The 27,588-nt window shown below is 43.7% G+C and overlaps 1 protein-coding gene across 1 annotated transcript in view; it reads left to right on the forward strand.

Moving 5' to 3' along the window:
• The window catches only part of ATM (Serine/Threonine-kinase ATM-like protein), a 312,761-nt gene that overhangs the window by 103,005 nt on the left and 182,168 nt on the right, over positions 1-27,588 (forward strand). Inside the window, exons 24-40 of the mRNA XM_087389269.1 lie at positions 1,763-1,888; positions 2,005-2,132; positions 2,522-2,678; positions 4,703-4,749; positions 4,943-5,006; positions 5,131-5,205; positions 5,805-5,924; positions 6,249-6,437; positions 6,654-6,775; positions 6,960-7,050; positions 7,262-7,389; positions 11,384-11,525; positions 11,641-11,781; positions 12,311-12,409; positions 12,505-12,551; positions 19,221-19,404; positions 19,537-19,761. Coding sequence (XP_087245395.1) covers positions 1,763-1,888; positions 2,005-2,132; positions 2,522-2,678; positions 4,703-4,749; positions 4,943-5,006; positions 5,131-5,205; positions 5,805-5,924; positions 6,249-6,437; positions 6,654-6,775; positions 6,960-7,050; positions 7,262-7,389; positions 11,384-11,525; positions 11,641-11,781; positions 12,311-12,409; positions 12,505-12,551; positions 19,221-19,404; positions 19,537-19,761 — 2,085 coding nt within the window. The remainder of the gene's footprint in view (positions 1-1,762; positions 1,889-2,004; positions 2,133-2,521; positions 2,679-4,702; positions 4,750-4,942; positions 5,007-5,130; positions 5,206-5,804; positions 5,925-6,248; positions 6,438-6,653; positions 6,776-6,959; positions 7,051-7,261; positions 7,390-11,383; positions 11,526-11,640; positions 11,782-12,310; positions 12,410-12,504; positions 12,552-19,220; positions 19,405-19,536; positions 19,762-27,588) is intronic.

A 27,588-nucleotide genomic window follows, 5' to 3' on the forward strand; every position in this document is an offset into this window, starting at 1 on the left:
CGTGACCATTTTCTCAGGATTTCAGAGGATGGCTTCATCATATCCCCAGGATATATCGGCGTTCATATGTCGCACTCACTCAGGATTGCCTTGGGCCAGCTCAGGGTATCTTCCCACAGATTAGACGTTGAGGCCGGCAGGATGCGTCGTACAGCTACCGGACATAGACCCAGGCGAGAGACTAGGATATGCCCTTGTTGCACTATGGGGGAGGTGGAGACTGAGGAGCACTTTGTTTGCAGATGCCCTTTATATTATGAGATCCGTGGCAGATTTCACTGTTTATTTGGGCACGGATTTGGACCTCTCTCTCGGATTATGGAGTATGAGGATCAGTATTGCTTAGCGTTGTTCATCAGGGAGATCACCAGATACAGAGAGAGATTCCTCAGAGAGCACCGTCGCATCCCTGCCAGAGACCTGGTTATTCATGAGGAGCAGGACGAGGCGCAGGACCATGAGCACAGAGATAGCCCATCTTGCCAGAGAGCACCGATGGTTCCACCCCGAGGATGTACATATGACATGATCCGGCAGCACCGCAGGATGATCTTACACAGAGGCCGTACCCGTCGCTTTATTTCTAGACGACGGAGGATGATGGCAGATTTTCGGAGGAGATTGCTCCATGGAGACTTGGCACCGCCAGCAGCCCATTTGACACTTGCCCAGATCTTCACACTCATGGTAGGAGGCATGGTCGATGGCCATGAGTTCCATCATTTCTTTGGATCACAGACCCCTTAGGGAAGACGATGTTCCTCATATTCCATATTTTACATTTTGTATCTAGGCAATTTTGGTACTCTATTTCATTTCATTTTGTATCTAGGATTTTTGTAGCCATTTTTGGCATCTTAGCGGTATTACGATGAGGCCACCTAGTTGGCGCATCGTTGATGATGTATTTTCCTTTTGGATGATTTTGTGTCCCATAGGCCATGTATGGCCTTCCGTGGACCTTTAATAAAATTTCTTTCTTTCTTTCTCTCTCTCTATATATATATATATATATATTTGTATGCATGCTTTCAGGTTGCTATAAATTGGATTGAAGAATTTGTTCTCCCTCTCTTAGGCTTGACATCCCTGCCAGGGTGAGCAGCAAGGTGGGAGGCGCCAATTTCTAGATGATCACCATAGCACTGCTAGTCCCTCATTCTCTTCATGGTCTGAGAGAGTTCTCTCTCTATGGGTTGACATCATTATGATTATGGAGTTTTTTGCTATTCTTCATGGGTGTCGATGCCCGCTTAGAGGCTTCACCCCTCAATTTTGGTTTGTGCTAGTGCTAGGGTAGGCACATTATGGATAGTGGATTTAACAGATTTGCTATCAAAGTTGGATTTCTCTCTTGCTAAGTGATGATGGTCAAAGGTACTAACTCAAGTCTCAACATATCAAGGGTTTATTTCAGATAAGCATCATATAGATAGAGAGATAAGCATCAAATAAAGGGATAAGCTTCATATAGATTAGGTGTTTACAACAGTAGACTATTGAATTCCATGGTGTTGAACTTGTGTCAGAGAGGCCTTGTTCTGGTCTGATTTTTGCTGTATGTACAAAGACTGCTGGTTGTAAATAGCTAGGTGGTAATCCTTTCTCTGACTTCTGGTGTGTGGTGCCTACTATTATCAATTCTTAGCCCTTTGTAGCTACAGGTCATCTGACGATTGATAAAGTTAAAGTGTTTCGTTGTTGATGCGAATGAGGGAGAAGTGCCAACTTATAGATGTCCTATTATGTTGTTTTCTTATAGGTTATCCATCAGCTAGCAACTTTACTTGCAGAGATCGCTGAGACGGGATTTGTACTTTGGCATTCACGAAGGAAGCTTGCAGAAGCTATCAGCAAACTAATCTTAATAGAACCCACTGCAGCTGAGGTAACTTCTTCTTGAGATCGAGGAAATACAAATTTCATTCTTTTGTTACCTGTTTTGGTAGGTATAGTTTTTGGGGTTGGATTTTGTAACTACATCTCTTGAACTGTGGTGATCAGGATTTGACAGAGAAATTCTTAGGACTACTGCATGACACAGATTACCGAGTGAGATGGATTTTATCAAAAAATGTGGCAATTCTATTTCAAACTTGGACAGGTCACGAGGAACTATTTCAAGATATCTGGTATGTATTTGTAGCTTTGAATAGCTCTAAGCATTTTCTATCAGGCTAGTCTTAGTCTGCCTTTATAGGAAAAATACGTACAGGGAAGGGTAGATGAACCTTTGTTTGATGGTCTTGGCCGATGTGGACTCTTAAGCGAGATGTTATACCTTTCGTATGAATACAACTTCTGAACTGTGCATTTTGTTCCTCACACATGAATTCTCAACTACTGATCCCAAAAACAGACAGGGCTGTTATCTTACAAGTCTTTCAACAAACTCTCTGCCAAGGCTATATCACAAGTTTCAAAGTTGTGAAATAAACAAAGTTGTAAATAGAGGCTAAGAGATATCAAGCATTTGATGTGACTTTCATCTTGTAGTAACGAGTATGTTTGTTTTTTAAAGTGGTAATTTGGGAGTGCAAATGGTGATGGCCACGAAAGAACGAGTGGTAACTCCGACAGAAGTCTCTTTACTCAATCGGAAAGATCGCCACCTAGCTGAAACTGCAGTTTCAACATTGGGGGAGCTTGCAGCTTCCAGCGAGAAAGTGGAGGATGAGGTATGTCAGAAAATTGTGAAAGTTTTGAAGTTTTAATCAAAATACCTGTCTTCAATAGGTCACTAGGGTACCCTTTTGAGTCTCCCATTTGTCTATGAAGACCTTGTGGTAGTGGAGGGTGATTGAATGAAGAAAACTTTGGCACTGTTGTAGATTTGTTTCCCGTAGGTGCAATCTAGTATCTCATGAAGGTATAGGGCCTATGCATTAGGGAAGTTCATCCCTTATGGGCATCAATAATTAAACAGTCCAAGATCATCCTAGATGTAAAATCATGTTACCAAGTTTGTAAAAACCAATTTACCAAGTTTTGAAGGCAAGCAAGGACGCCCCAAGGGAACACCCATTGAGAATTACCCTTGTCCCTTGGTCCTCTTTTCCTTTTCTTAGCTTTCAAAGTTAAAGTATTATTGTCCACTAAAGGCCAAAATAGTCCCAAGGGAACACCCATCGAGAATTACCCTTGCCCCAAGGACGCTCACCTCACCTTTGCTCATATTTGTACTCTCATAGCAGGAGGCAGAGTCGTGGACAGGATTTCCAGTATTATTTTGGTTCTCAGACTCCGTGACACCTGGACTTGTATCTTTGCATTGGCATATTCTACTCATCCCCCCATTTTGCACCCAGGGGCGGTTTCCTTGCATCTAGTTTACTTTGTATTTAGGCTCAGATTTGACATTATGTACTTTCACTTGCATTGTATTGCGTAGCACTTAGATGATATTCTACGATGCCTCTTCTTTGTGGCACGTTGATTTTGTGCTATCTTGTATGCAGAGTTCTTGATGTCCCATGGGCCCATTTTGGCCTTTAGTGGACAATAATACACTTTCTTCTTTCTCTCTCTCTCATGTTGCACAGTCTGCCTCGCACTATCGGAATCTCCCTCGTGCGACGCATTGCTACCCACTGGCTTGCGTACCACCGTCTCAGGTCCTATTGCCTATGTGGTATGCCCTATAGTCAACCCTGTACAATGCTAGGGACTAGGATATGGTAGCCAAGCCACTAATAAGGCTATAACAACACCCTCAGCCACTCAACGGTCCCGTGGCCCACGCGTGTAGTGCATTATCTAGCTAGTCAATTTTCCCCCCACAACGTCTCATTTAATTCCCCCCCCTACTTAAGCCATTGTTGCCTTTAGCAGCTATAGCCATTGTGCTGCCCCATGTGGCACGTGCTGACGTGCAACCCCGTGACCCACACTACCCCTTGCCATGTGCCGATGCACACCAACTAGCTTTTGAGTAGTAGCTGATCTATTTTGGTCAGCTACGAATGTAGATTTTTCTGAATGATATCTCTCTTTTACAATTTTACAAAAAGAAGAAGAGTGTGTGTGTATTATTTCATTTTGCCAGTTTTTTCCTGGATAGCTGTCTTGTAATATAAAGCATTCAGACGGATCGATCGCGATAGGCAACCTACCCGCACACCGCTAAGAGTGTTTACAGACTAGCCCACCGCCCACACACCATGCACGGGCACGATTCCTCGGCCGTCTCCAGCCCACGGTCGATGGGCTTATGTGGGGGGAGTTCAGTGTATGTACTCACGATCTGCGCACATTTGCTGGTGCCAGTGATATACATAGTGTGGCCGACCAATTTGAAGCCTGAACAGCACAAGTCAATGCTGTGCTACGATGCATATGGAGTAGCACAATTCACAGAAGCAGATTGCATACCAAAATGGCACTGGACAGTCATCTTCTACGAGCTCCTTTCGTTGGCAACATTGGCGCTTTGGACAGCTGCGTTCTACGTCGCTGCTTACTTTAAAAAAAAAAAAAAGTGTGTGTGTGTGTCTGTGTATGCTGTAAGATAGGTTTCTCTAGATTCACTTAGTCTCTGGATGAAAATATATGAGACACGGCCTTTTGCAGGTGTACATACACAGATTATACGATGCAGGATCCATAATTTTCCATAGAGTACAAAATAAATGGAGAGATGCTAATAATTGAAAACATCTAACATGTACTAATGGAGCAGAATTCATGGTTTTATGCTTTGCAGGCTGTATTTATGATATGCGCAAATGCAGCCATATTTCCCTTTCTCAGGTTTATTGGCTTCAAAGCTCATTCTGCTTTTGGGCTACCATGCCATACAACCCTCTTTTGTTTTTGTGCATACCAATACAAGGCTCTTTTGTTTTGTGCATAGTGAAATCATTAGCAAGTGGAAAATGTAATTCTGGTCAGCAAGGCATTCTTAGTGCCAACCATAATCAGGATTTTTATATTTATTTTGCAGATTGCCTGTACGTGCCATAATAGACAGAGTGGCAAGGCAGTTGCATTATCCAAATCGCTGGAAGGTAGTTGTCTTAAAGATTGTGCAAATCATGGGAATCTAATTGCTTTTTTTCATAGACAATCTTCACTTAAGGGTAGAGATCTAATGGTGCCCTCACAATGCATTCTGCTGGATTTTGTTGTCAGTATCTCAGTCACCTTTTAGGAGCGATCCTTGTGCGTTGGGTCAAGGTGGGCTTACCACTTCCAGCACTAGTAGAGGTGAGCAGTTGAATGTGCTGTCTTCCTTTATTAAAAAAGAAGAGGAGATTTGTATTTGCTGACTTTGAAAATTATATGCTTTTGCTAGGCTTTTTGAAAACCAGGGTTTGATTTGCCTTTCTCGGCCCATAAGATTACAGACTAACTGTGTTTTTTTCCTGCGAATAGAATTAGAACAGACCCACCCCTAGTACATCATGGAAACTTATGAATCAAAAAACCTAGAAAGTGCAACCAGATCTCTGCCGTCATATTGAATGAATATATTTAAAAGAAAAAATAGACATTCCTACAACCATATCTTAACATGGGCACAGACTGAGATAACAAGCTTGGCTCTACCTGCGCCTTCTCTGCAACAGGAGCAGGCCAGGCACAAAGCCAAAGCACAGTACTGGACTGAGCCAGGCAAAGTTGAAAGTCCATGCTCTGAAGGATGGTAGGCTTCATAGCATAGTTTCCATGTTGAAAAATGAAACCCAGAAACTTTTTGCAATGGCCTCCAATTCCATAACTCTGACCAGCTGGTGTGACTCCCACAAGGTGTCTTTATGAACATAGAATAACAGTATTTCATTTCTGGACCTTTGATGATGCAGATAAGGGAGCTTCTGGTTTGCAAGTCAGAACCTGTGGAGTTTTTAATGTACTGTTGCCCTATGGTGCTACCTGCTCTATTTTTATATGACCGCGAAAATGAATTGACATGGCTGGCCAAGGTAGCGTTCTCATGGATTTGGTCTAATGCTGAAATCGTATCTGTAAGTTGCAGAATGTGGTTGGAAAACATTGACAGATGGTTACATGTTCAGCATATTCATACATAGAAAAATTTCATATAGTCTTGTCTTGAAACTGACCTTACATCTCGTTGGCGCGGGTGTCCGATGAGAGTGTTGCTTATGTTGTAAGCCTCTTTGATTTTAAATAATATTTGAAGCATAATCTATTCAGAGGATTCCTGGTATCGAATGCAGAGGATCATGTTCTTTGCAAGAGGTAGGAATTGGCCTCCTAACTTCCTTCAGTGAGTTGTAATGCAGGTCATGTCCAAATCAGTACCTGCAGTCATAAAGCAGTTTTTTGCTGCCATTTTTGCTGCTTTGCTCCCAATGTACTGTAATGGCAGTGAGACTGAGAAAGAGAAGGCGATCAATTTACTTCAAGGGAAGATGTTGGCAATAACAAACTTGTCAGAGGATGAACGAGACCATCTAATTAAGAAGAATATGGTTAGTTCATAATCGCAACAAATCTAGTTGGAGTCCTTTTCTTTCAGTTCCCGATCCCTTTGCATTTGCTGTATTGACCTCTAGTCTCTTTTACTATTAGGCTTTATTAGTCTGTGACCTTTTTTTCCAGCGCATTCTTTCACTTCAGAGTGGTTTTGTGGCATCCACCAATGTTGTAACATTGGGTGTTTTATTTTGCCGATGTTTCTGGTTCAGGTCTCAATCGTGAACTGCATTTTCCAGTTGTGCTCTTCAGCAGAGAACCCTCAATTTCCATTTTCCTCAAAAAAGTCAACCATATCTGCTGTGCAAACAGTTGTAGATGGTTTCTGTGAAAGGTCTTGCTCCACGCCTTTTTCAAACAATTATCCTGTTAATGCTGCAGGTTTTAGTGGTATCCTTTTGGTTTGTTTTGGAGATTTAAATCTGCAAGTTAACGTGATATCTCCCAAAAGTGTGATGGATGAAAAGTATGGGAAGAGTTTTTTACTAAATTAATTGTGGTTTGCAATATCATGCAAGTGAATCACCAAAACCTGATAGCAGCAACACTTTTGGGATTGGAGGAGTAGAAGATAGAATGCAGATTTTTCGACCAGATCGTGTGTTTATGGTATATCCCTTTTATATTATGAACGGACCCTAAAAGATAATGTGCACAATGCTTCACGTTTGGACCTTAAAGATAAGGAGCACTGTCACTGTACTAATTTTTGGCTTCAAATAGAGTGCTGCGCGTCTTGCCTGATTTATCTTTTATTTTTGTGAAACATGTCCCAGAATTGATTCAACTTGTTTTGTCTCTCTTTTCCACTTTTATGCAGTTTATACTTCAGCTACATTTCCAGATTGACTCTGCATGCCATCCACGGCATCGACGTGTCAAGCTGGCTGGATTGGCATGTCTCATAGATGTTATTAAGCACAGAATATCTGTGCCAATCATGTGCCGGTAATGCAATCCACCCTGACATTTTGGAGTTACAAAATGGTTCCTTTGAGTAAGGTGTTAAATGCTTGCTTATCTTTTTAAGAGAGATCAGTTTATCAATCTATCAGATGTCCAAATGCTCATGATAGCTGTATGGTGTGTAGGAACTTGAAATCCACTGTTATTATTGTCTGTGGTGTTTTTTTCTTTCAAAGAAACTACTTTTATTAGGTATGAAAGAAACTCCAAGAGCAAAGATCATGGGCAAAATTACATCATGTGAAGCATGAAAAGAAAACCACCCTAAGAGGGCAACATCCGAGAGAGCTAGAAAAAAATCCAAGGTTGAGGTTGAATGTGCCACCTCAACCTTGCAGAGGACTCCGAGAAAAACGGGAAGCCACTCCACTCCCTAAGAAAAATAGGCTTCTTGGCAGAAGCAACCCTGGAAGACCCTTGCATGCTCACCCAAATGGCCGTCAAGATGTTTGTAATATGTCCTCTTACTGGCCAGAGTGTGTAAACAGTGGATATGGGAGCCATCCAAATCTCCAAATATGCCACGCTGAAATGCTTGCTAGAATGCAATGTAAGATATATTCAAGGCTGTCCTAAAGGAGTGGGAGTCTGGAAGTGGCATTAAAAAAAACAGCAGTGTCGTCTGCAAGCTCATTGTCTGGACGCTCCTCATCCTACCTTAGGGGAAGTCTCAGGCCAAATATATTCGCCTGAGATCTCAAAAGTTGCTCATGGCTTCAGCCACCACAAATAAGTACAAGAAAGAGGCAAGAGGGTACGCCTAGCAGACAGATCTGGAAACGTGAAGCTTCACTCGTCTAACCTCTTTGATAAGCACTTGGCTGTGGTCTGACGTGTACAAGGAGGAAACCCCTCTAATGCAAGCATCTGAAAATCCAGAACGTAGCAGGGTACCCTCCAAGAAACCCCAATCTACTTTGTCATAAGTTTTCTCAATATCCAAGAATAGAATGGCCAAAGCATGGCTGCTATCCATAGCCCACTCTGAAGCCTCCCAAAAGGAAAATATATTATTGAAATTCCTTCGGCCATGCACAAACCAGTCTGCGTATCGTGATAAGATCTAGGAGAGAGGGGTGCAGCGCAATCTGATTGCCTTTGCCAAGGTCTAATATGCAATGGCTAAGGGACTAATAGAGTATTTTAGCCAGTTGTTGATCTGAATTCTCCATCTCCTTCAAAAAGCCATGGATAAAGTGGATAGCCTTCAAACGTTGGAGCTATCTTTAAGAATATAGCTCTCCAATGCAATACGTGTTTGGAAGCAGCACCACTTTATTTGCCTCCCAACAGGTCGTGATGCGACCTTAGTACTACGTAGGTTCAGAGTCGATGTGTCCTTCATACTAAGCAAAGATAATGAGCTGATTATTTGGAGATTAGAACGTTGGATTGAAATTGGCGTCGTTTTGTCAAGATTCTTGAAGCATATGCCTCATTTTGCCAAGTTAAGAGTTCAAGGACTTGTATGGGAACTAAGGTTGTCCAAATTGTGCATTAGAGGTGGATTGGTGGGGCGCAGCAGCCTTCTTACTAGTATGTCTGAAAATATGTCCAAGTGGCTATCTAACTATCCCAATGCAACAGCAGCTTCTATGGTTGGTATATAGTGTGACGTTGGCAGAATGTAAGGGCATGCGGATTGGGTGGGGTTTCCATGGGTGCAGTGTGGCTAGGCTGGGATGCCTTACACAGCACTTTTATGGGAATTTGGCCAAAGTGGACAATTGGTATCAGATGTGCATGGTTGAAGGATCATGATGATTGGCATGCAGCTGGGTCAGCCATGCCAGCTGCTCCGATATGAAGAGCATTAACTTGAATTGTGTGGTGTTGTGAGGCAACTATTTGTTTAGGCATAGATATTCAGTGGCACATTGACATGACTTTGAATTGGTGGCTAGGTGGCACATGCCATCACTTCTAGTGGTAGTTTGTAGCGGCGGGCGGTGGTTCTTTAGGGATTTTGCAGTTGCAGTTGCAGATTGACACCCTGCGGGATCCCCCCCTCTCCACGCAGGCGCTCTCCTCCCCCTCAGCTACTTCTGCCCAGGAGCAGACTGCCCCCCACCTGTGGCACTCCAGCCTCCTTCGGTGGTCCTCCTTCCTCCTTCCAGCCCCCCTCTTCTCCTCCTCCTTCTAGGCCCCTCACCTCGCTCCCCCTCAGCCCTTTCTTGCAGCCCCCTCCCCCCTCTCCTCCACCTCCCCTCAGCCTCTCTCCTCCTCCCTCTCCCCTCCTCAGCCTGTACCCTTCTTATCTCCCCCTTCTACCTCTCCCGCAACAGCAATTTTGGGTTGGAATGAGCTTATTTGTGTTCAAGTCGTCCTTTCCATCTCGATTGACGAATGGATTCCCATTCAACCAATCCTCGACGCTTCCACCGGCCGTGAGACATGAGTTGCAGCAGCTTAAAAAGGATCTTTGGGTCCCACCCTTCCAGGTTACAGGCCAAGGACTGGATGCTAGCAGCTTTACTGGGAGACCTTGCACATCTCACAGACATCGCTTATTGGGACGTGGCTTCTTTCATGTGGTTTTTCATACTCCTGAGGCCATGGCTACAGTGAATCAGACTAACCCTTGCCGCTAGGCTCTAGGAGTATCTCTCTCTCGCACTTTACCTAGGGCTTCGACCCTGTTGTGGAGGAAAATTAGATTAGTTGTCTCTTCATCAGATTTGCTAGCCTCCCTCAAGTGTACCATCGACTCTTTCCTACCATTGGAGCCACTTTTGGTTTGGTCGCAAAGATCCCCCCTCCCCGGCATGCCATCTTTAGCAGCGGAGGCAGTCAGGTCGGATGGGGTGCCAAGAGTTAGGGTCTTGGTTTCTGACCCTAACATCATGGATGACCATATTATGCTTCAGCATCTGGATGGGTGTTTCTTTCGCCAGAGAGTCGAGATTACTGGAAAATAGGATTAACGCAGGATATGTGAAATCCTTGGACACTTTTCTAGAGATTGCCCAAGGAAAAAGAAAAGACCCAAGCGTCTTCTGGTGCGGCCCCTCCTCACACCGCTCCCTTGACACCTTCTTCTCGTCCTACATCTTTTGACGTGTACTACCAGGCCTGTTCTAGTGACACAGCTAGCACCACCAGCGCATCATGTAGTTGAAAGGGCGAAGACCACCTGGTATGGGCCTAAAGGCCTAGTGTTATGGGCTAATTGCATGGTTGGTATATAATGTGATGTGGGGGTGGGGACCTGTAGAGCATCCGTGCTGGCCTTTTGTTCAGGTTGTCCGTGGGTGTAAGGGGACCCATGACCCTTCACATACAGCACATATTTGGAGCTTTAGCCCAAATGCCAAGCCATGGTTTTGGATGATTGACTCATGCAAGGCCTATATTGCCTAGTTTAAGTGGCTTGTTTTAGTTCTTTAAGCAGTCTTGTTCCATCAGCTGCAACGAAGCGATGCTAGTTAACCTCAATACTGGTTGTGTCTTAACATATAGCAACATGAAGGTGAAAGATAGGTGTTGACAAATGCAATTAGTGTGTGCCTATACATAGTATTATGAACGTTATTGTGAAAGATGGGTATTTAGAGAGCACAAACTAGTGTTTGTGGCACAAAAATGAAATTTTCCAAAAGATTGTATCTCCTGAATTTGACATGGATAGAATGCTTTATATGCTGGGGAGCTATCCTTCTGTATCCAGTAGTTGGCAAAGCATCAGCAAAGAAAAATTCCAGGTGGAAAAACAATTAATCATGCATCTTCACCTGCTTTGTTTTTATATGTGTTAATGTGCAAATGCCTAATTCACCAACCAAATAGATGATTTTAGCATCATCCCTGAAGGATTTGTTTGAAGCACTTGCTTGGTTTTAGAAACATAGATACGTGTCAAATTAGTGGCCTTCTGTTTATATTTGCCATCTATCATCTTTCATGTTGTCAACATCATGCTTATATTTACCATCTATCATCTTTCATGTTGACCTAAGTCTGGTTTTATGCGGTGCAGTTACCTTTTTCATGTAATACTACAGTCTTTTGAGATGGAAGAGCTGCATGAAGAATGCTGTGAGATTATCCTGAATATTTTAAACATATTATCTGGTTTGCCCCAGGAAGTCTCATCTCAGGTGCTTGGGGCCCAGCTACAGGTATCAATTCTGGATTTCCCCTTCTAACCTGGTGTATACGATTATCATTGAAAATATTCCTTGAGAAATGATGTGCATGGAATCTCATTTGGAAAATATGGATCGACTGCTGCAGCTGATTATATCACAACTTGTTGCTGTCTCTGTGAACTTCTATGAGCGAGGCAGTCGGGTTGATGTGACGTCTTCTCCTGTCCTTGCTTTACTGGAGCGTTTGATACTCCATGCAGATGCTACTATGCATCAATACATAAGGGTAATGCTTGTAAAATTCTGTTTCTTGATCTTGGTTGGATTATAAACTGTTCGCAATAAATTTCTATGTTTTCGTTGTATTGAGCATGGTCAAAGATGTGTACTGGTTTCATGTTCTGTTCGAAAAGGTTTATAGGACAGCTACCTTTTAATATTATAGGGAAAAAGTGCACAGGACTGTGTTGAAACCAAGGTGCATTGGTCATCTTTCGCAGCTGCATACTAAAAAATTCGCTGATTGGAGCAGAGACTTTATAATGGATATAGGGGAAAACATTTTTACCTGAATACTGAACCTTGTATGGAAATGAAAAGGCTCATTATCACGTGTGCTGTTACTACAATGGTGGTTAGATTAAGGGTCTGTTCTTTGGTCTCGTTTGGTATAAATTGCTAAACATCCCACCTGCAATGTGGCAATTTGCTTTCCTTATTTGGGACACAGCCCCATCTGGTATAGGTTGAGAGGACACTGACTTAAGTAAAGCCAAGTTGTTCCTTTCTTAAGATTTCACCTTGTGCTGCTGCAGGAACTTCTGCCCTTCCCAGACCTTCCAATCTTTGAAAGTGTCCGTGCATTCCATACAAAAATTTGTGGCAGTTGTACTATTGTACAAGATTCCCTTAAGGTACTTTTTCTTTGAGAAACTGCAAACTATTATTGCATTTGTATGTATAGTTTTTGGATTTTTTATGGATTTGCATTTGTTTGCCTTTTTTCCAGTTTGTGTCTCAGGTATCAGAGTTGCCGCTTTTACTGCAATCAAAAAGGTAAGCTTATCGTGGCAGCCCCAATTAATGGGTAGGTGGTTGCAAAGTTGTGTAAGCAAATCCGTGTGGAGAGGGTTTATGCATTATTCATTTTCATTTTTGTTTTGTCTTGAAAAAGACTTCTATCAAGTATGAAAGAAATAGCCGAGAGAAGAAACTCAAGGCAAAGATACATCATGCAAAGCATGAAAAACATGTGGTAAAATACCACTCAAATAGTTTGAACAAATGAAAAACTAGATAGAATCAAGACTATGGCTGGAAATGCCACATCATGCCTATGATTGTCTCAGAAAAGAAAGGACAGGCTTCCCACTCTCTGAAGAAAATCATCCTCTTGGTCCTAGACCAAACAACCGTCAAAGTGCATACAATATCTGTCCAAATGCTGGTCAAGGTATGAGCTGCGTGGACTTGGGTGCCATCAATAGCCTCTATGGATCTAGCTTGCTATGAAACCTGTAAGTAAATTATTGTGTCATCAGCAAGCTCACTGTCTGGAAGCTCCTAATTCTATTTAGGGTGGAGTCTCAAGCCAAGGATTTTGACCTAAGAAAATCAGCCTATGCCACAAACAATTATAACAAAGGAGCAAGAGGGCATCCTGATGGACCGCCGATCTAGTAATTTGAAATCTCTCTGCTCCAAGCTGATTGTTCCGAATACCCCACCGCTGCCCCCCCACCCCCACCCCCGCACCCTCCCTCCCCCCCTTCCCCGCTCTCTCTCTCTCTCTCTACCTCTCACAGGATCTGGGTTATGACTAGGAGATCATTTGGGCTGTCATGCCATTTTACGAGAGAGTCTCGGGCAGAGTCAGGACAGGGGCTGGTTAGATGGAGGAGATCATGAGCACTATTGGGGCCAAACAAGGGTGGCCTCTTCGCCCATCCTGTTAGGTCTCTACATAGATGAGCTCAAGACCTTTATGCAGACTAGGTGGGGCTGGATGCCCTCGCTGGTGCTCTGATTTAGATCTTATTCTATGTAGATGATGTGGTGCTTTTATCTGCCTCTGCCGAGGGCCTTTAGAGACATTTAAATGCACACTAGTCCTTTTGTGAGTCACATGATCTGAAGGTCAACCTTGGCAAAACGAAGGTTATGATCTTCAATACCTCCCGATCAGCCATGCATAGAGAGTAGTTCACCATTGATGGATCACCGGTTGAGATTGTCTTGTCTTACACATACCTAGGGGTTCTTTTTTTTGGTCCTATTTTTACGATGAGGACTAGCTATGCAGGCTTGTCTTAGTAGAGGTTACGCTTCTCTAGCCAGATTGGAGAGGCAATGCTTCCACTGGCACTTTCAGGACCCCCGGACCAAAGCCCTTCTTTTCGACTCCTTGGTTGGACCAACTCGTCAGTTCCTCATGAGATTATTTAGGACGAGTTTGGATCACCCTCGCTACAACTTGATGCAGGGCTCTAGGTCATCACATATCTATATCGCGTCAGGGGATGTGGGGACTGTACTTCAGAAACGATGTAGATTGCCATGGCTGGTACTTTCCTCCTCTATGGCCTTAGAAGCCGAGGGTGACCAGAGATGTTGGTACGCGCACATGTAGGTGGTTCGAGAGATTGGGGCTCCACATGGATAGACTCCCCCCCTTCTTTTTTTTGCCGAAAAAACAGTGCTAATTATATTACTTCGAGAACAAGATACAAGAGGTCAGCTTATAGCTGACGGGCTGCGTTCACAAACCGGACGCAGCCCTAAAAGGTAGCATAATAAATCATACTCTCACGGAGGGATATGACGAGTGTGAATGAACAGCCATCGGGGTGGTGAGTAGTGCCACCGAAGGCCCTGCGTAGTCTGCTCGAAGAAGAGGCCCTGTGTGTCCCAAGCCCGGAGGAAGCGTCTCCGCTTCTCCTGACCGGCCCGGGAGTCTCCCTGAATCTGGTCCCACTGGCCTCTGAGGGTATGAATAATCTCACTCCAAATCTCCGCCATGATCTGGGCAGTCGATAAGGAGGTGCCACCGAGGATCTGCGCGCAGCGCGAGGTCCAGATGTGCCACCCTGTAATGCTGCTAATAATCTCCCAGACTGGCTGCCTCTCCCGAACTCCTGTATCAGCCTCTGCTAGGTGCTGTGGGATACCCTCGAGCGGCCCCCACGTCCCCTGTGTGATAAGGAAAGTGGGGTCCTGCTGGCATGCCTCGAATAAGTGATGAAGACCAGGTGCGGTGCTGCACCAACAGAACGCGCCCCAAGTGATCAATCCTAGCTCTGGTGCTGCGCGAGTAAGAAGCCCGAAAGTCCACCTCCACACTTCCTGGGCGCGAGTGCAGCTCCACAGGCAGTGTTTTGGTGACTCCTCATCCGCATGGCAAATCTGACAGCATCCGTCCTGGCCTATCTGCCTCAACCAGCTCCCCACTGGAAGACCTTTGTGGGCAAGAAGCCACAGGAAGTATGAGATCTTCCGCGGCCGCCAGCTCTCCCACAAGGCCTTCCAGAATGCCTGCAAAAAGAACCTGGAAACTCCCCCCCTTCTAGTACAACATTGATGCGTTGTTTCTTCCATTTAGGCATCACAAGGTTAACCAAGTCATAGACGAGAACCTCTTGCAGCTACACACATTCTGAACCTGGTTGGAATCGCAAGAACTCTCAATGAAACTTAGCTTCTATAGAGGGTCATTGCCTATGTATTTTCGATGAGGGTTTTATTGATCCTCCTCGATATACATGGATTCACCTCTCCCATTCATTGAGGATCTTTATTGGGCAGTTTTGGGTTTCCTCACATCGACTTCGCATTGAGAGTGGGCGAGCTAAAGAAGTACTTAGGGAGCGGCACTACCATCCCCACCCTCTACCCCTATCCCTTATCACTCAGCCTCTCTTTATACATAGGGGGATGGGGTCTATAAGATCCAGAGCATCAAGAACGTTACCTGCACTATTTGAAATTGTAATGATACCTTATGGTCAGATCCATGTAATTTTTCAAAATCTCATACAAGAAGAGATATAGCTTTCTACACAGAGACCCATCAGAGACTAAAGCAGCCTTTTCTTGTAGTCAATGGATATGCATGGGAGGCAACATACTGGGATAAGACTCAAGAGATAGATGGAGTGCGTGGATCGAGAGAAGTGGTAGTACTATACAGATCATCTCTCAGCGTGATGATCTTTGTCGAGAGGAGTGACAGATTCTAGGTTGCTGTGCGTCAGATCCAACACCTCTTTCATCAAGAACTCTTCATCACTGTATGCCACTCCCCACCTCGAGACCTCACATTTTGTTAGAGATTTATGTGAGGGGGCTGAGACGTCACCGTATGCAGCCTTGCATCCTTACATGGTGGATTTCTTGAGCCGTAGGAAAGTCCTCCTTGTTGGGGACTTTAATGCGAAGACAAGTACGCATCAGGTATCACTTCCAGGTTTTTTAGATGACTCTACTTTATTGCTAGGTATTGATCTAGATGAGGCAGGGATTTCTCGAGTAGCCTTGGTCACATCTTACACGGGCAGGATAATCTTGTCATTATAATGGTCAAGACGGTTGGTCCTTTGTTTGGTGGATTCACTTGGTTTCCACATGGGGGGCTCTAGGATAGTTGGCTACCGGGATCCCCAGCTTCTTGTCACATATCTCTAGCTTCTCTATCACGACGCACACCATGCCTCTACCCACACACACTACATATTATGATTCATGACATCGTCTTTCATCATAGACTCTCCCTTGAGTACTCCGCACGTCGTCCCACTACTCATAGATTTCGAGCACATCCCACTCCTAGAAGATTGAGCCAGTCTGATTACCCACTCTCTTCATGGGGCCGTTCTTCACTCCTTCACACACATCGCCTACAGTCCCTTGGCTCAATATCATGCAATAGCTTGTACGATGATGAGTGTAAGGAAACTTAGATTCGAGACTAAGCTTGAACTTCCTGGTGAGGCAAAGACGATATGCAAGGATCGCTGCCTAGTCTGCCGAAAGAAGCAGGATTCCTTTTAGTAATAACTCTTGTGGCGGAAGTTTCTTGAGCGACGAGTTGCATCTTCTCTCACAGACACCACACTGACATTCTGATGCACACACACTGTATGACATTCCTCACCAGCCATCACCTGACCTCTTAGAGTTACCTCGTCCCACCTCTTGCACTCTTTCATGGTCGGTGGTTTCAAACACATAGCTTTGAAGCTCCATAAGAGCCAAGCAAAAGATCATGAGGGACTACATACTAAATATAATGCATATGGACAAAGAAGTTTGGTCCCAATCTTAGCAAAGCTTTTTAATTAATGCTTTGCACCCATTTTCCTCACACCTTGACCCTTAATACCATCACACCCATTTATAAGGCAGGCGATTTCATGAGCCTAGAAGACTATAGATCATTATGATTGGGCATGTCATGTCTAAGTTCTATGCATGATTGTTCGACATGGGTTATCTAGTTTGCAAAGCTCTAAGGGCTTAAGAGTCGAGGGACAAGCAGGCTTCCGGGCTGATCACGGGATGCTAGATCACATACTCATACTCAGAGGTGTCCTTGAGGAGGCTAGCGCATGGAGACAGAGGGTTTATCACTGCTTTGTGGATTTTTGCAAGGCGTTGAACAGTGCCGAGAGCTCTTCTGATAAGACACTCGTAGAAGTTGGGGTATCATTTGGGTAGTCATGGCAATCTATCGACGATCTCAAGCAAGGTTCAAATGGCTACAGGGTGCGTAGAGGAGATCATGAGCACTATTGGGATCAAACAGGTTGCTCGTTATCAACAACCTTGTTCGGCCTATACATCGATGAGCTTGAAACCTTCATCGGGACACTAGGGAGCAGATTGCCCTTTAGCTGGTTCCTTGATCCAGATTCGCCTCTATGTAGATAATATGGTCTTACTCTCCTCTTCAGTTGAGGCCTCTATGACACTTGCATGCACTCGATAATGAAGGTCAACCTTGGTAAAACCAAAGTCATGAACTTTAACACATCTCGGGCAGCCACATATAAAGAGCAACTCACACAAGACAGATTACCAATTCAGGTCGTCGTATCCTGCACATACCTGGGGGCTCTCTTCTCTGGCCCAATTTTGACAATACGACCAACGATGCAGGCCCGATTGAGCAAGGGATATGCTGCAGTTGATAGACTTGAGCGGCAATGCTTTCACACTCATTTCCAGGATCCTCGGACCAAGTCCCTTCACTTTGACTCCTTGGTCTGCCTAGTGGGCATGCATAACAGTCCTTGTTGGGGGCCTGATCTCTAAGAGGTAGAGTGGGCTTCAGTGGAGAGGCTCTAGCTTCTCTTATTGTCATGGATGATCTGATGTAAACCTTCAGTCCCACACTAGGTTTATTTGTGTGAGTTTGGGGTACCCCCTCTACAGCTTGACGCAACATTCTAGGTGACCACATATCTTCAGCGTGTGAAGGATTATGGTTCCTTGAGCTCAGGCTGATGCGTGCGACAATCGCTTGCGTTATCACAGCCATGACATTAGCAACTGAGGGCGAATCAAAGTTGTTGGTATTGTTGTACATGCAGATGGTTTGAGAGCTCGGGACTCCATATGAACTCATTGCCCCCATCTCAGTATAGCCTTGACGCCTCCTCGGTTTCACTCATGTACCACGAGGTTAACCAGGTTATTCGGGAGGATCTCATGTAGCTACACACATTCATGACGTGGTAAGCCCCTAGTGAGCTTCTTGTGAAGCTTAGTCTCTATAGAGATCATCTTACGGATATCAGAGGAGGGTTCATCGATCCGCTGGGCTACAAGACATAGTTATAGAGGGCCAAATATTCCCCCTAAGTAGTCTACATGAGATTTTGTAAGAGAAGCATTTTGCTTTTAGATGCCTTGTGTACTATTAGATCTGCAGTCATCATCATTGTCTTTTTAGGGATATGTTGGGACCCCTCTCTTACCTTTTATCTCACCCCGACAAGGGCCCTAGTTGTCACAAAACAAGTTGCCAGGTGCATTCAAAATTCATAAAGATTCTAGAACTTTGGGGGAGGGTTAGGTTGTTTAGGGAAGCATACGTTTTTGGCATTTGTTTTAGGAAGAGGAGGGGCGGAGGGGGGGGTGAGAGGGATGTTTGTTTCTCTGTGTGCTTGTTCCCACTCCACTCTGTGATCAATGTTGTGTCAGGCGATCACCTATTGTCTATGATATGCATATGAATATTTTAATTGGAGTGGAGTCTTGAATTGGGTGCATGTTCATGATGTATTATCATAATCTGTTCGCTATTATTAATCATGATCATGTTTCTTTATTTAACATGATGTTACTGCGGTCCACTGGAATTATATGACTAGCAGTTTTGATGTTTTTACATACTTCTGCATAATAAAGACATGCCGATCTAATTCGTCTGTAGCTCCATTGCTATTTTCTTGAAGACTTTCCTTGGAACTGAGCTGTAGGTGGAATTAGTGTTACACCATGTTTTTGTGAACTCAAGTCATATATTGGGCCAGGATGTGTGACTATAAGGCTGAAACAGCATATAAAGTTTCTGTGGTGGATTTAGGAGGCTATCGTCTCTCTGCCAGGTTCTCTTTGTTTGGTTTGGAATGTCAGCCTGGTTGAAGTACTGTGTCATAAGACGAATTGCTCCTGCGACTGTTTAAGTCAACTTTAATCGTATTTGTTGGAGAAATATTTGTGCAGCTTGCAGAATTTGGAGAGACTTTTTACACGTAGGAATGAAGAAGATTATCTAGGAAAGAATGGGGGTTCACAACAGTGGTACTCTAGCCAAGAAGGTGCCTCTGCGCTCTGGAGAATAGTCCAATTATGCTTTGAATGCAATTCAAATGATTTGAACGATCTGGCTGGAGACCTCATTGCAAAAGTATATACCTGACCTTATGTTTTTGAAAGACATCTAGATGGGAAGTACTGGAAGAGCTGTTTTATTTTGCAATTTGTCAGAGTGAGGGTCAGTAGCTTATTTTCTAGCTCGTTTCTACATTTTGCTGTGCAGATAGGCATTGGTGATCCCCATGCTGTTGTGTTTGGTTTACCTGGTGATGATGGTGTAGAACCTTCTTCCTTACTATCCTTTCCGAGAGGATGCGTTGAGAGTGTCAGTAATGACCCTATCGCTGGAGTATCTGATGACCTAGTTAGAGTTATATTCCTTCAGCTAAACAAGTATCTTTTTGACGAGCAGGTGCTTGTAATTGAGCTTGCTTCTCAAACACTAAAGGTAAGTACTAACAACATATCTGGCAACCTTACATTCTTAAAAAGAATCATATAATTGTATTTATTTCTTTTTTTTTTTTGGGGAGCTGGTAAAGAGGCAATGATAAACAAAGCAGTAAGTAAAATGATACTATGGAAGAAACTGTTTCCAAATTCTTGCTAGAGGGCCGGAATTGATAAACAATGCTAATAGCGGTTAAGTGGAAACTATTCTCAAACTGCCTCCTAGAGTCGTGTTTCCAAAACTGATAAGAATGATAAAACCTGTTAATTTTGTTCCAGATAATGGCCTTTTGACCTTGTGTTTTCTGGCTACACGCATTATGCTGAAGAGATTTTGATGAATTGATCAGCTTGGACAGGAAGCCTGACGGACTTTCTGATGGTTGTAAAAAATTGTATGTAAAAATGTTAGAAAAGGACAAAATCAAGCACATGCCAGTTCAATTGTAGTCAAGGGCATCAATTTTTGTTTAGGGTGAAACATAGAGAAAATGAGTGAGCGATTAAATCCTTCCATTTGGGGTAACTTGGAGATGCATCTTATTGTATGATTTCTTAGCTTATTGAGGTCATATGCTCAAATGCATGTGTACAAATATCATGCACGTATGTATTGGAGCAGGCTTATCACATTCAAATATCATGTATTCAGTTATTCATGTCTTTTTGAATATGTTTTGGGTGAAGACAGTCTTTTTCTATTTGATGCAAATGCTAGAGATTGCATTTGTAACTAAACAGGGCAATCAATAAATGACAATTTTCCATTTTTTCATTATGTCAATATATTTGTATGGTTCAATCCCATTGCTTGGAAGCTCCTCTTCTTTGTGGAAGTGTCCACTATGGGAATACTTTGTTGGTGCAGACATATTATTGAGTGGATTACATGCCTTGTATAGCTGTTATCTCTTTCTTGTTTTGATGTCATCTCAAACATGTGTTTTGACATCATACTTTAACCATCATCCTTTGTAGATGAATGCCATCCACCCCGTATACAAGGTGGACCCCATGGACCCTTCCAACCATAGGACAATTATGATAAGGCAAGAGATGGCTAAGCTTGGGGTGCAACGCTAAAAAATTGTGGTGGTGGGTTTGCAGTATGGGTATGATTTGAGGTCAAAACACCATAGAGCTTTGCACTAGGACTGCTCTATATTGGATCATATTGTCTCTCATAGTGTCCTTATTGAAGTGCCACAACAATAAAACATAAGGTTTGTTTCCACTTTGTTGATTTTGGGAATTTTGTGCCTGGCACAGAGTTCATTCATTGACTTGGGGACTTTTGATCCCAAAAGATTGAATTGGGACAAGCATGGCTTTGTATGAGTGAGTGAACATTTTTAGCAAGTCCAAAGACAGTATAAGAAGGCTGCAGATGAGAAAAGAACACATGTGAAATCTCAAAAAGGAGATCGGATTTTGGTCAAGATTGACAATTTCATATCAAGAGTGTGTGGGGACATGCTAGATACGGGAAGCTAGTAGTCAAGTAAATGGTCTGGTTCCAAGTCCAAGAAGTGTTGTGTCGAGGAGAGAAACACTTAATTTAACGAATCAGCAACAATTTGCTGCTACATGGAGAATGAAGGGCGCCTTCCATGCCAGTAATTTGGAAGTGTTTGTTAGATTGTTAGGAAGCCTTGGTAAACCTCGTAGGTGGGAGTACATGTCTAAGGCTGAAGAGGGATAGCAATGATACATCACATGGTGCTCTTGCATGCAAACGTGGACGTAGAAATACAAAGGAGTCTCTTGAAAGTTTGTGATCTCTTTCCTCCCGGTTGGTTTGTGGCTTTTGCATAGCTCCATGAGAGTCGGGGAGCTTCTTGCCGTTTGGCAGCAGTCTGGAGATATCTTGTGGTGGGATGTGGATCGGCGCATGCTACTGGCGGTTGCCTTTTGATCAACCCGTGAGCTGGTTTTCCCTCTATAAAGCTTGCCATGGTTGATGTTAGCTGTGTGAGAGTAAGCAGAGATTCAGAGATTGTGTGTAAGCAGAGATTCCAAGATTGTGTGTTCTCTCTTTATATGGGACTATGTGTGGTGTGCTGAAGCTTCTTGTTAGAGAGCTGCCGGTGTGGCAGCCAGGTGCAGCTTGTGAGTTTCGGTCTGTGGTTCATTATTTTATGCAGTCCTGCCTTTGTGGCTTGTGTCTTTCTCAGTCCTGGTCAGTGTATACCTCCACAACAAGCCCCATAGGGATACAAGGAGGTCTCTGAGTTTTTTCTATAACATAGATTCGAATTTAGATTGAACTTGACTAAGGTTTTTGATGGAGACCTTTTGGCCTTCACAAGATCACTGAACTACCTGTGTAGTGAACGTTGGATGGACAAAAGCAGTAGAGCCCAATCCGCCTTCACAGCCACCCTCATCCACGTTTAAAAAACCCGAACAACACAATCACAAGGCAAAAGGCATCCATTCAACATCCTCGTCTCTTTACAGACCTTCTGAGACAACTCACACTTGGATACATTTTCTCCAGAAGCCAGACAACCTTAGGAAGAAACCCTATGGATCTCACAGCCCAACACAAGCTCTACTACTGACTGAGATCAAGCTCAGAAAATACGTAGAGGACCCATGAAACATAAACTCCAGAAAATGACAACTTCAAAACTACATAACTGCCATGAACACTTCCTGACAACTCGAACAACCATGCTCATATTTCCCCTGACAAAATCCATGAAGAACAACCCCGGACCTCTTTGACTTCAAGTAGCCTATGCTCAAACAAGACCTTGTAAGAGAACCTACATTGTGAGCTAGACAAGCATGCTTTGTAATAGCACCTTGGACTCCATGAAGCTCTCTTTCCATCATTTACATGCTGCCCATAGCCTCGTCATCACAAGCAAGGCCTCTTCTATAATCAAACTATGGACATCCGGCCAGCCACCAAGATATCGATCTCCTCCTCGCCTCTCAGTTCAGTCTGCCCTTCATCATCAGCAAATCTCCCTCTTTCAGTAAGCATGCAACGTTAATTTCTCCTCCACGTGATGATCTCTACGTGCCTGCCCATCCTCGAGCTCATGCACAGTTGCTTTTTGGTGCTTTCAATTCATGTCTCCAACTTTCGGTTCCTTTGCGAGTTCACCGAATAGCTGCATCCGCCATGGCCTCTCCTTCACGATAGTAGCTGCTCACAGAGCATCCACGATGCCTTTCTCCTTCATATGATCATATCCGGTAACCATTTTCTTGCTCTTAGAGCACGCCGAGCTCCCAAAACTCACGTTCTTCCTCCAAAGCCCTTTCAGCCTGCAAAGTGGTGACACCTCCTTCGTCCAAAAGCTTCCAAAGTAATAGCTAGCTTCCTTAGTCTACGTGATTATTTGCTTGCCACAGTCCGTCGCCTCTCCTTCGCATGATCATAGAAGCTCCTGATTCCTCTGTTGCAAGAAACTCCGAGAGCCCACAGTCCGTCAAGCCACTTTCTCTTCTACCATTGTTGTTCCGAGAGTATCTCGGTGCCTTCTCCTTCATCGATATCTAGTATCTAACGTCTCCTCTGACCAAGATCCTACAACCAACAAAAATGACGCCATGGCCATGCTTCTCCATCGCCAAGCCCCAGAACTTCATAGCTCTCTTCTAAGCAGTAGTCCAGCGTCTCCTCACCATCATCAGACCCCCAGCTTGCAGAATAAAACAACCTTCACTGCCTCTCTGAGCTCGCTCCGGTCCGCTCTTAACTCAGCTCTTCATCACTGGCCATCCTTCCGCCACGAGCTCACGTTCTCAGCCAGCCAAGGAGCTTAAAGATCCTGTCTCCACCATCGTCTTCTTTCTTCCAGCAACTCTCTCTGTCGCTCAGAAGGCACACCCACCTACAGAGATGCTCCTCAGAACAAAACGAACCCCCAGCACTGCAGTAGCGTTGCACCACCTGCTCTCCAAGCTCCTCATCAAGTTCACCCTTCCTGCAAGCCCATGCCCACCAGTGAGCGCCGTGCCCTTCAGAAGTTCCTCACTATGACGAAGGCTCCCCTTCTGATCACAGTTCTCCTCCTCACAGCTTCCTTTTTGTGGCCACGCCTCTCCAGCTCTTCAGGCGCTATCCCCCACGTACATTCTTGGCTTCCCTCCAGAACCATACAGCGTGCAATTGCGTCCTCCCGCTGCCCTCTCTCTTGCTCCCTTACTCACGTAACTCCCCTCGTCCATCAGCCTGCTCTTCTCGGACTCTCCAGTAGCTCCTTCCTCTGTGTTGATTCTCCGTGTGCCCACGTACCCCTTCCAAGACCATCTTTTTTGCCACCTTCTCCACGTACGTGCTCCTTTTCTCCAGAAGCTCCTCTTTCCTTTTACGTAACCAGGCTTGCTTGCATGGATTGCCTTTCTCTCACAAATAGCCACGTCATCATTTTTAAAGACCACTCTACCCACACACTGAATAAATACTAGTACCAAGGCACAAATCTAGCACCTCCACTTCAAATTTCACTGATGACAAACCTCCTCAAGCCCATAAAAACCTGCATACTTGTCATGGGCACTCACCTAGAACACATATACTTCACAACTGTAGACTCCACATTATGGGAAGCTCCCTCAGTGATAGAAAAAAAACCTTCAGTGAGGACCACGAAAGGACACATCTAAAGATAAAAATATCCCAAGCCCAAAACCATTTACACAGGGACTCTACATGCTCTAGGATGCCTGGTGCATCTACACTACTTTTCATCATCTCCCAGAAGTTCTTGTAGAAGCCTCTACCATCTGTACATCAGTGTAGAAGTCAATACCACCACCAACTAGCTATATACATAGCTATGCACCTACCCTGCAACATGCAACAAGTAAAAAACATATTTACATTTTTGTCCACACATCTCTAGCAACCCCTTTCTTCTGCTGTGACATTCATGTCCAGCAGTGAGCCAAAAAGAGATGACAGATTCAAATTTCCTTCTTCTTCATTTTGCATTGACTTCCATTGATTCTGCCACTGCTCATTATCTTCATGATCTTCCTCTTTCAGTGCTACCATCAGCCGTGGAAAGTATCTCTTCAACCGGACACCATTGACTGTCTTTTTATGCCTTTTTCCATCTAAATCCATCAATTGATAAGTTGCATTTTCAAATTTTTTCTCCACTTTGTATGGACCTTCCCACTTGGTTTGAAATGCAGTATGAAATGTACTGTCTAGTTTGCTATTGTATCTTAAAACCAAGTCTCCATCTTCGATCTCCTTTTTTTTTATTTTTACATTTTCCAATTCTTGCCTTCGCATTTGCACTCCGGCATAATGCTGAAAAGCCAAATTCCTGTCTAACTGCATTACCTATAATGCTAGTAATCTCTCCTTGTAACTGTCTACAGGCTCATATCCTTCTTCAACTAAAAATTTCAAAGCTGGTATCTCTACATCCAATGGCAGAATTGCTTCTTTCCCATACACCAAATGAAATGGAGAGAATTGAGTGCTATGCTTCACCGCTACCCTGTATGCCCACAAAACTCTATTCATCTCCAAATCCCAGTTTTTGGTGTGGCTCCCAGTCATCTTAGTCATCATCAATTTGAAATCCCCATTAAAATTTTCATTCAACCCATTGCACTGAGGGTAGTACGGGGTGATGTACTTATGATTTATATTCAGCTTGCTACATAAGTAATCTGTCACTTCCCCTCTGAATCCAGGACCATTATCTGAAAGTAACTCCAGGGGAATCCCAAATCTGCAGCATATGTATTCATATATAAAATCAGCAACCCCTTTGCTATCCACTCTCTTCACTGCCTTCACCTCTGCCCATTTTGATAAATACTCCACTGCAGTCAGCATATAACATTTCCCTCTGGCAGTTCTGGGTAGAGGACCAACTGCATCTATCCCCCATCTTTCAAAAATATCATAAACCAGCATAATATTTCTCGGCTCCATTTTAAGAATTCTTTTTCCCATTCTCTGACATTCATGGCAGGATCTGCACCAATGCTGCACATCCTTCTGTATTGAAGGCCACACATAACCTTCTAGAAGTATTTTCTGCAGTGTAATCTTAAAAGCATAGTGTCCTCCACAAGCTCCTTCATGACTGGATGACAGTATATAATATATTTCTTCTCTCTAGGGCACTCTTCTCAAGATTTGATCAGCTCCTCTCATGTAAATCTCATCATCAATCATCATATACTGTCTGCTCTTCTGTATGAAGTGATATTTCTGATTCTTCTTAAGCTCCTGAGGTAGATGTCCAATAAGTAAGAAATCCACTATTTGAGCCAGGAATTCTCTCCCTCTGTACAGTGGATCTTCAAGCTTTGCTATCATTGGATCTTGGCTACTCATCTCCTGAGCCAATTCATGTGCCATTTGATTATCCTCCCTTCGCACATGCTGGATATTCCATGCTGTAAATTGTTGAAGGAGCCTTTTTACTTTGGCTAGACACCCTCTTAATCTCGGGTTTCTTGCTTGCCCACTTCCTAGAACCTGCTTTACAACAAGTAGAGAATCTCCCTTGATCATTATCTTCTGAATTTTCAGCTTAAGTGCAACCAGCAATCCCTCATATAATGCTGCATACTCTACCTCATTATTACTTCCAGCTTCGAGATGGACTCCCTCCTTCTGAATCAGCTTGCTCTCTGAATCAGTAATCACATAGCCTCCATTAGCTTGATGTAAACTCTTCCTGTATGAGCCATCAAAATGCAAAATAGATGCCCCTGGAATGATAGCATGCTCCTCTTTATCTATCTTCTTCTCTACTTCCTTTCATGGAGCATAGCATCGACTTATATCCCGATGCAGACCCTGTGATTAAAGGTCCATACCGCATGAATCCCAACTACGGCAAGGCAGTCCAAACAGATATACAGAAAATGGAGCAAGCAGGATTAATCTACCCAGTGGATTACTCCGATTGCGTCAATGGAATTGTCATTGTAACCAGGCTTGCTTGCATGGATTGCCTTTCTCTCACAAATAGCCACGTCATCATTTTTAAAGACCACTCTACCCACACACTGAATAAATACTAGTACCAAGGCACAAATCTAGCACCTCCACTTCAAATTTCACTGATGACAAACCTCCTCAAGCCCATAAAAACCCGCATACTTGTCATGGGCACTCACCTAGAACACATATACTTCACAAATGTAGACTCCACATTACGGGAAGCTCCCTCAGTGACAGAAAAAAAACCTTCACTGAGGACCACGAAAGGACACATCTAAAGATAAAAATATCCCAAGCCCAAAACCATTTACACAGGGACTCTACATGCTCTAGGATGCCTGGTGCATCTACACTACTTTTCATCATCTCCCAGAAGTTCCTGTAGAAGCCTCTACCATCTGTACATCAATGTAGAGTCCTTTTAGGAGTGTCCGGAACTCAATACCACCACCAACTAGCTATATACATAGCTATGCACCTACCCAGCAACATGCAACAAGTAAAAAACATATTTACATTTTTGTCCACACAACATTTGTTGTGTTGGCCAAGTTATACTTTGAGATATAATGCATGCAGATGCATTAGAGACCTAGGCATACACTAACGCTACCATTGTATAGGACTAGAGAAGGGTAAATTGTAATGCCAAGAAGCTCAGGCCGCAGTTAGCAAAGTAGTGTGAGTTTGCCACAGTGCTTAAGCAGAGACAACAGAGGGGAGATTTTTAGTGGCTTTGGGTTCTCTTGGACATGAATCTGTGTTGTTCCAATTTTCTCACACGTTTAGGCATGTATTGTGTGATTGCTTCTTTGATCAGCTTAGAATAGGGTTGAAAATAGAAGACTAGAAAGAATTTATGAGACAAACGTACATCCATCACAG

The sequence above is a fragment of the Dipteris shenzhenensis genome, chromosome 18 (assembly GCF_047967505.1).
Source record: "Dipteris shenzhenensis isolate YYH24624 ecotype China chromosome 18, Dip_SZ_1.0, whole genome shotgun sequence".
NCBI classification, from domain to species: domain Eukaryota; kingdom Viridiplantae; phylum Streptophyta; class Polypodiopsida; order Gleicheniales; family Dipteridaceae; genus Dipteris; species Dipteris shenzhenensis.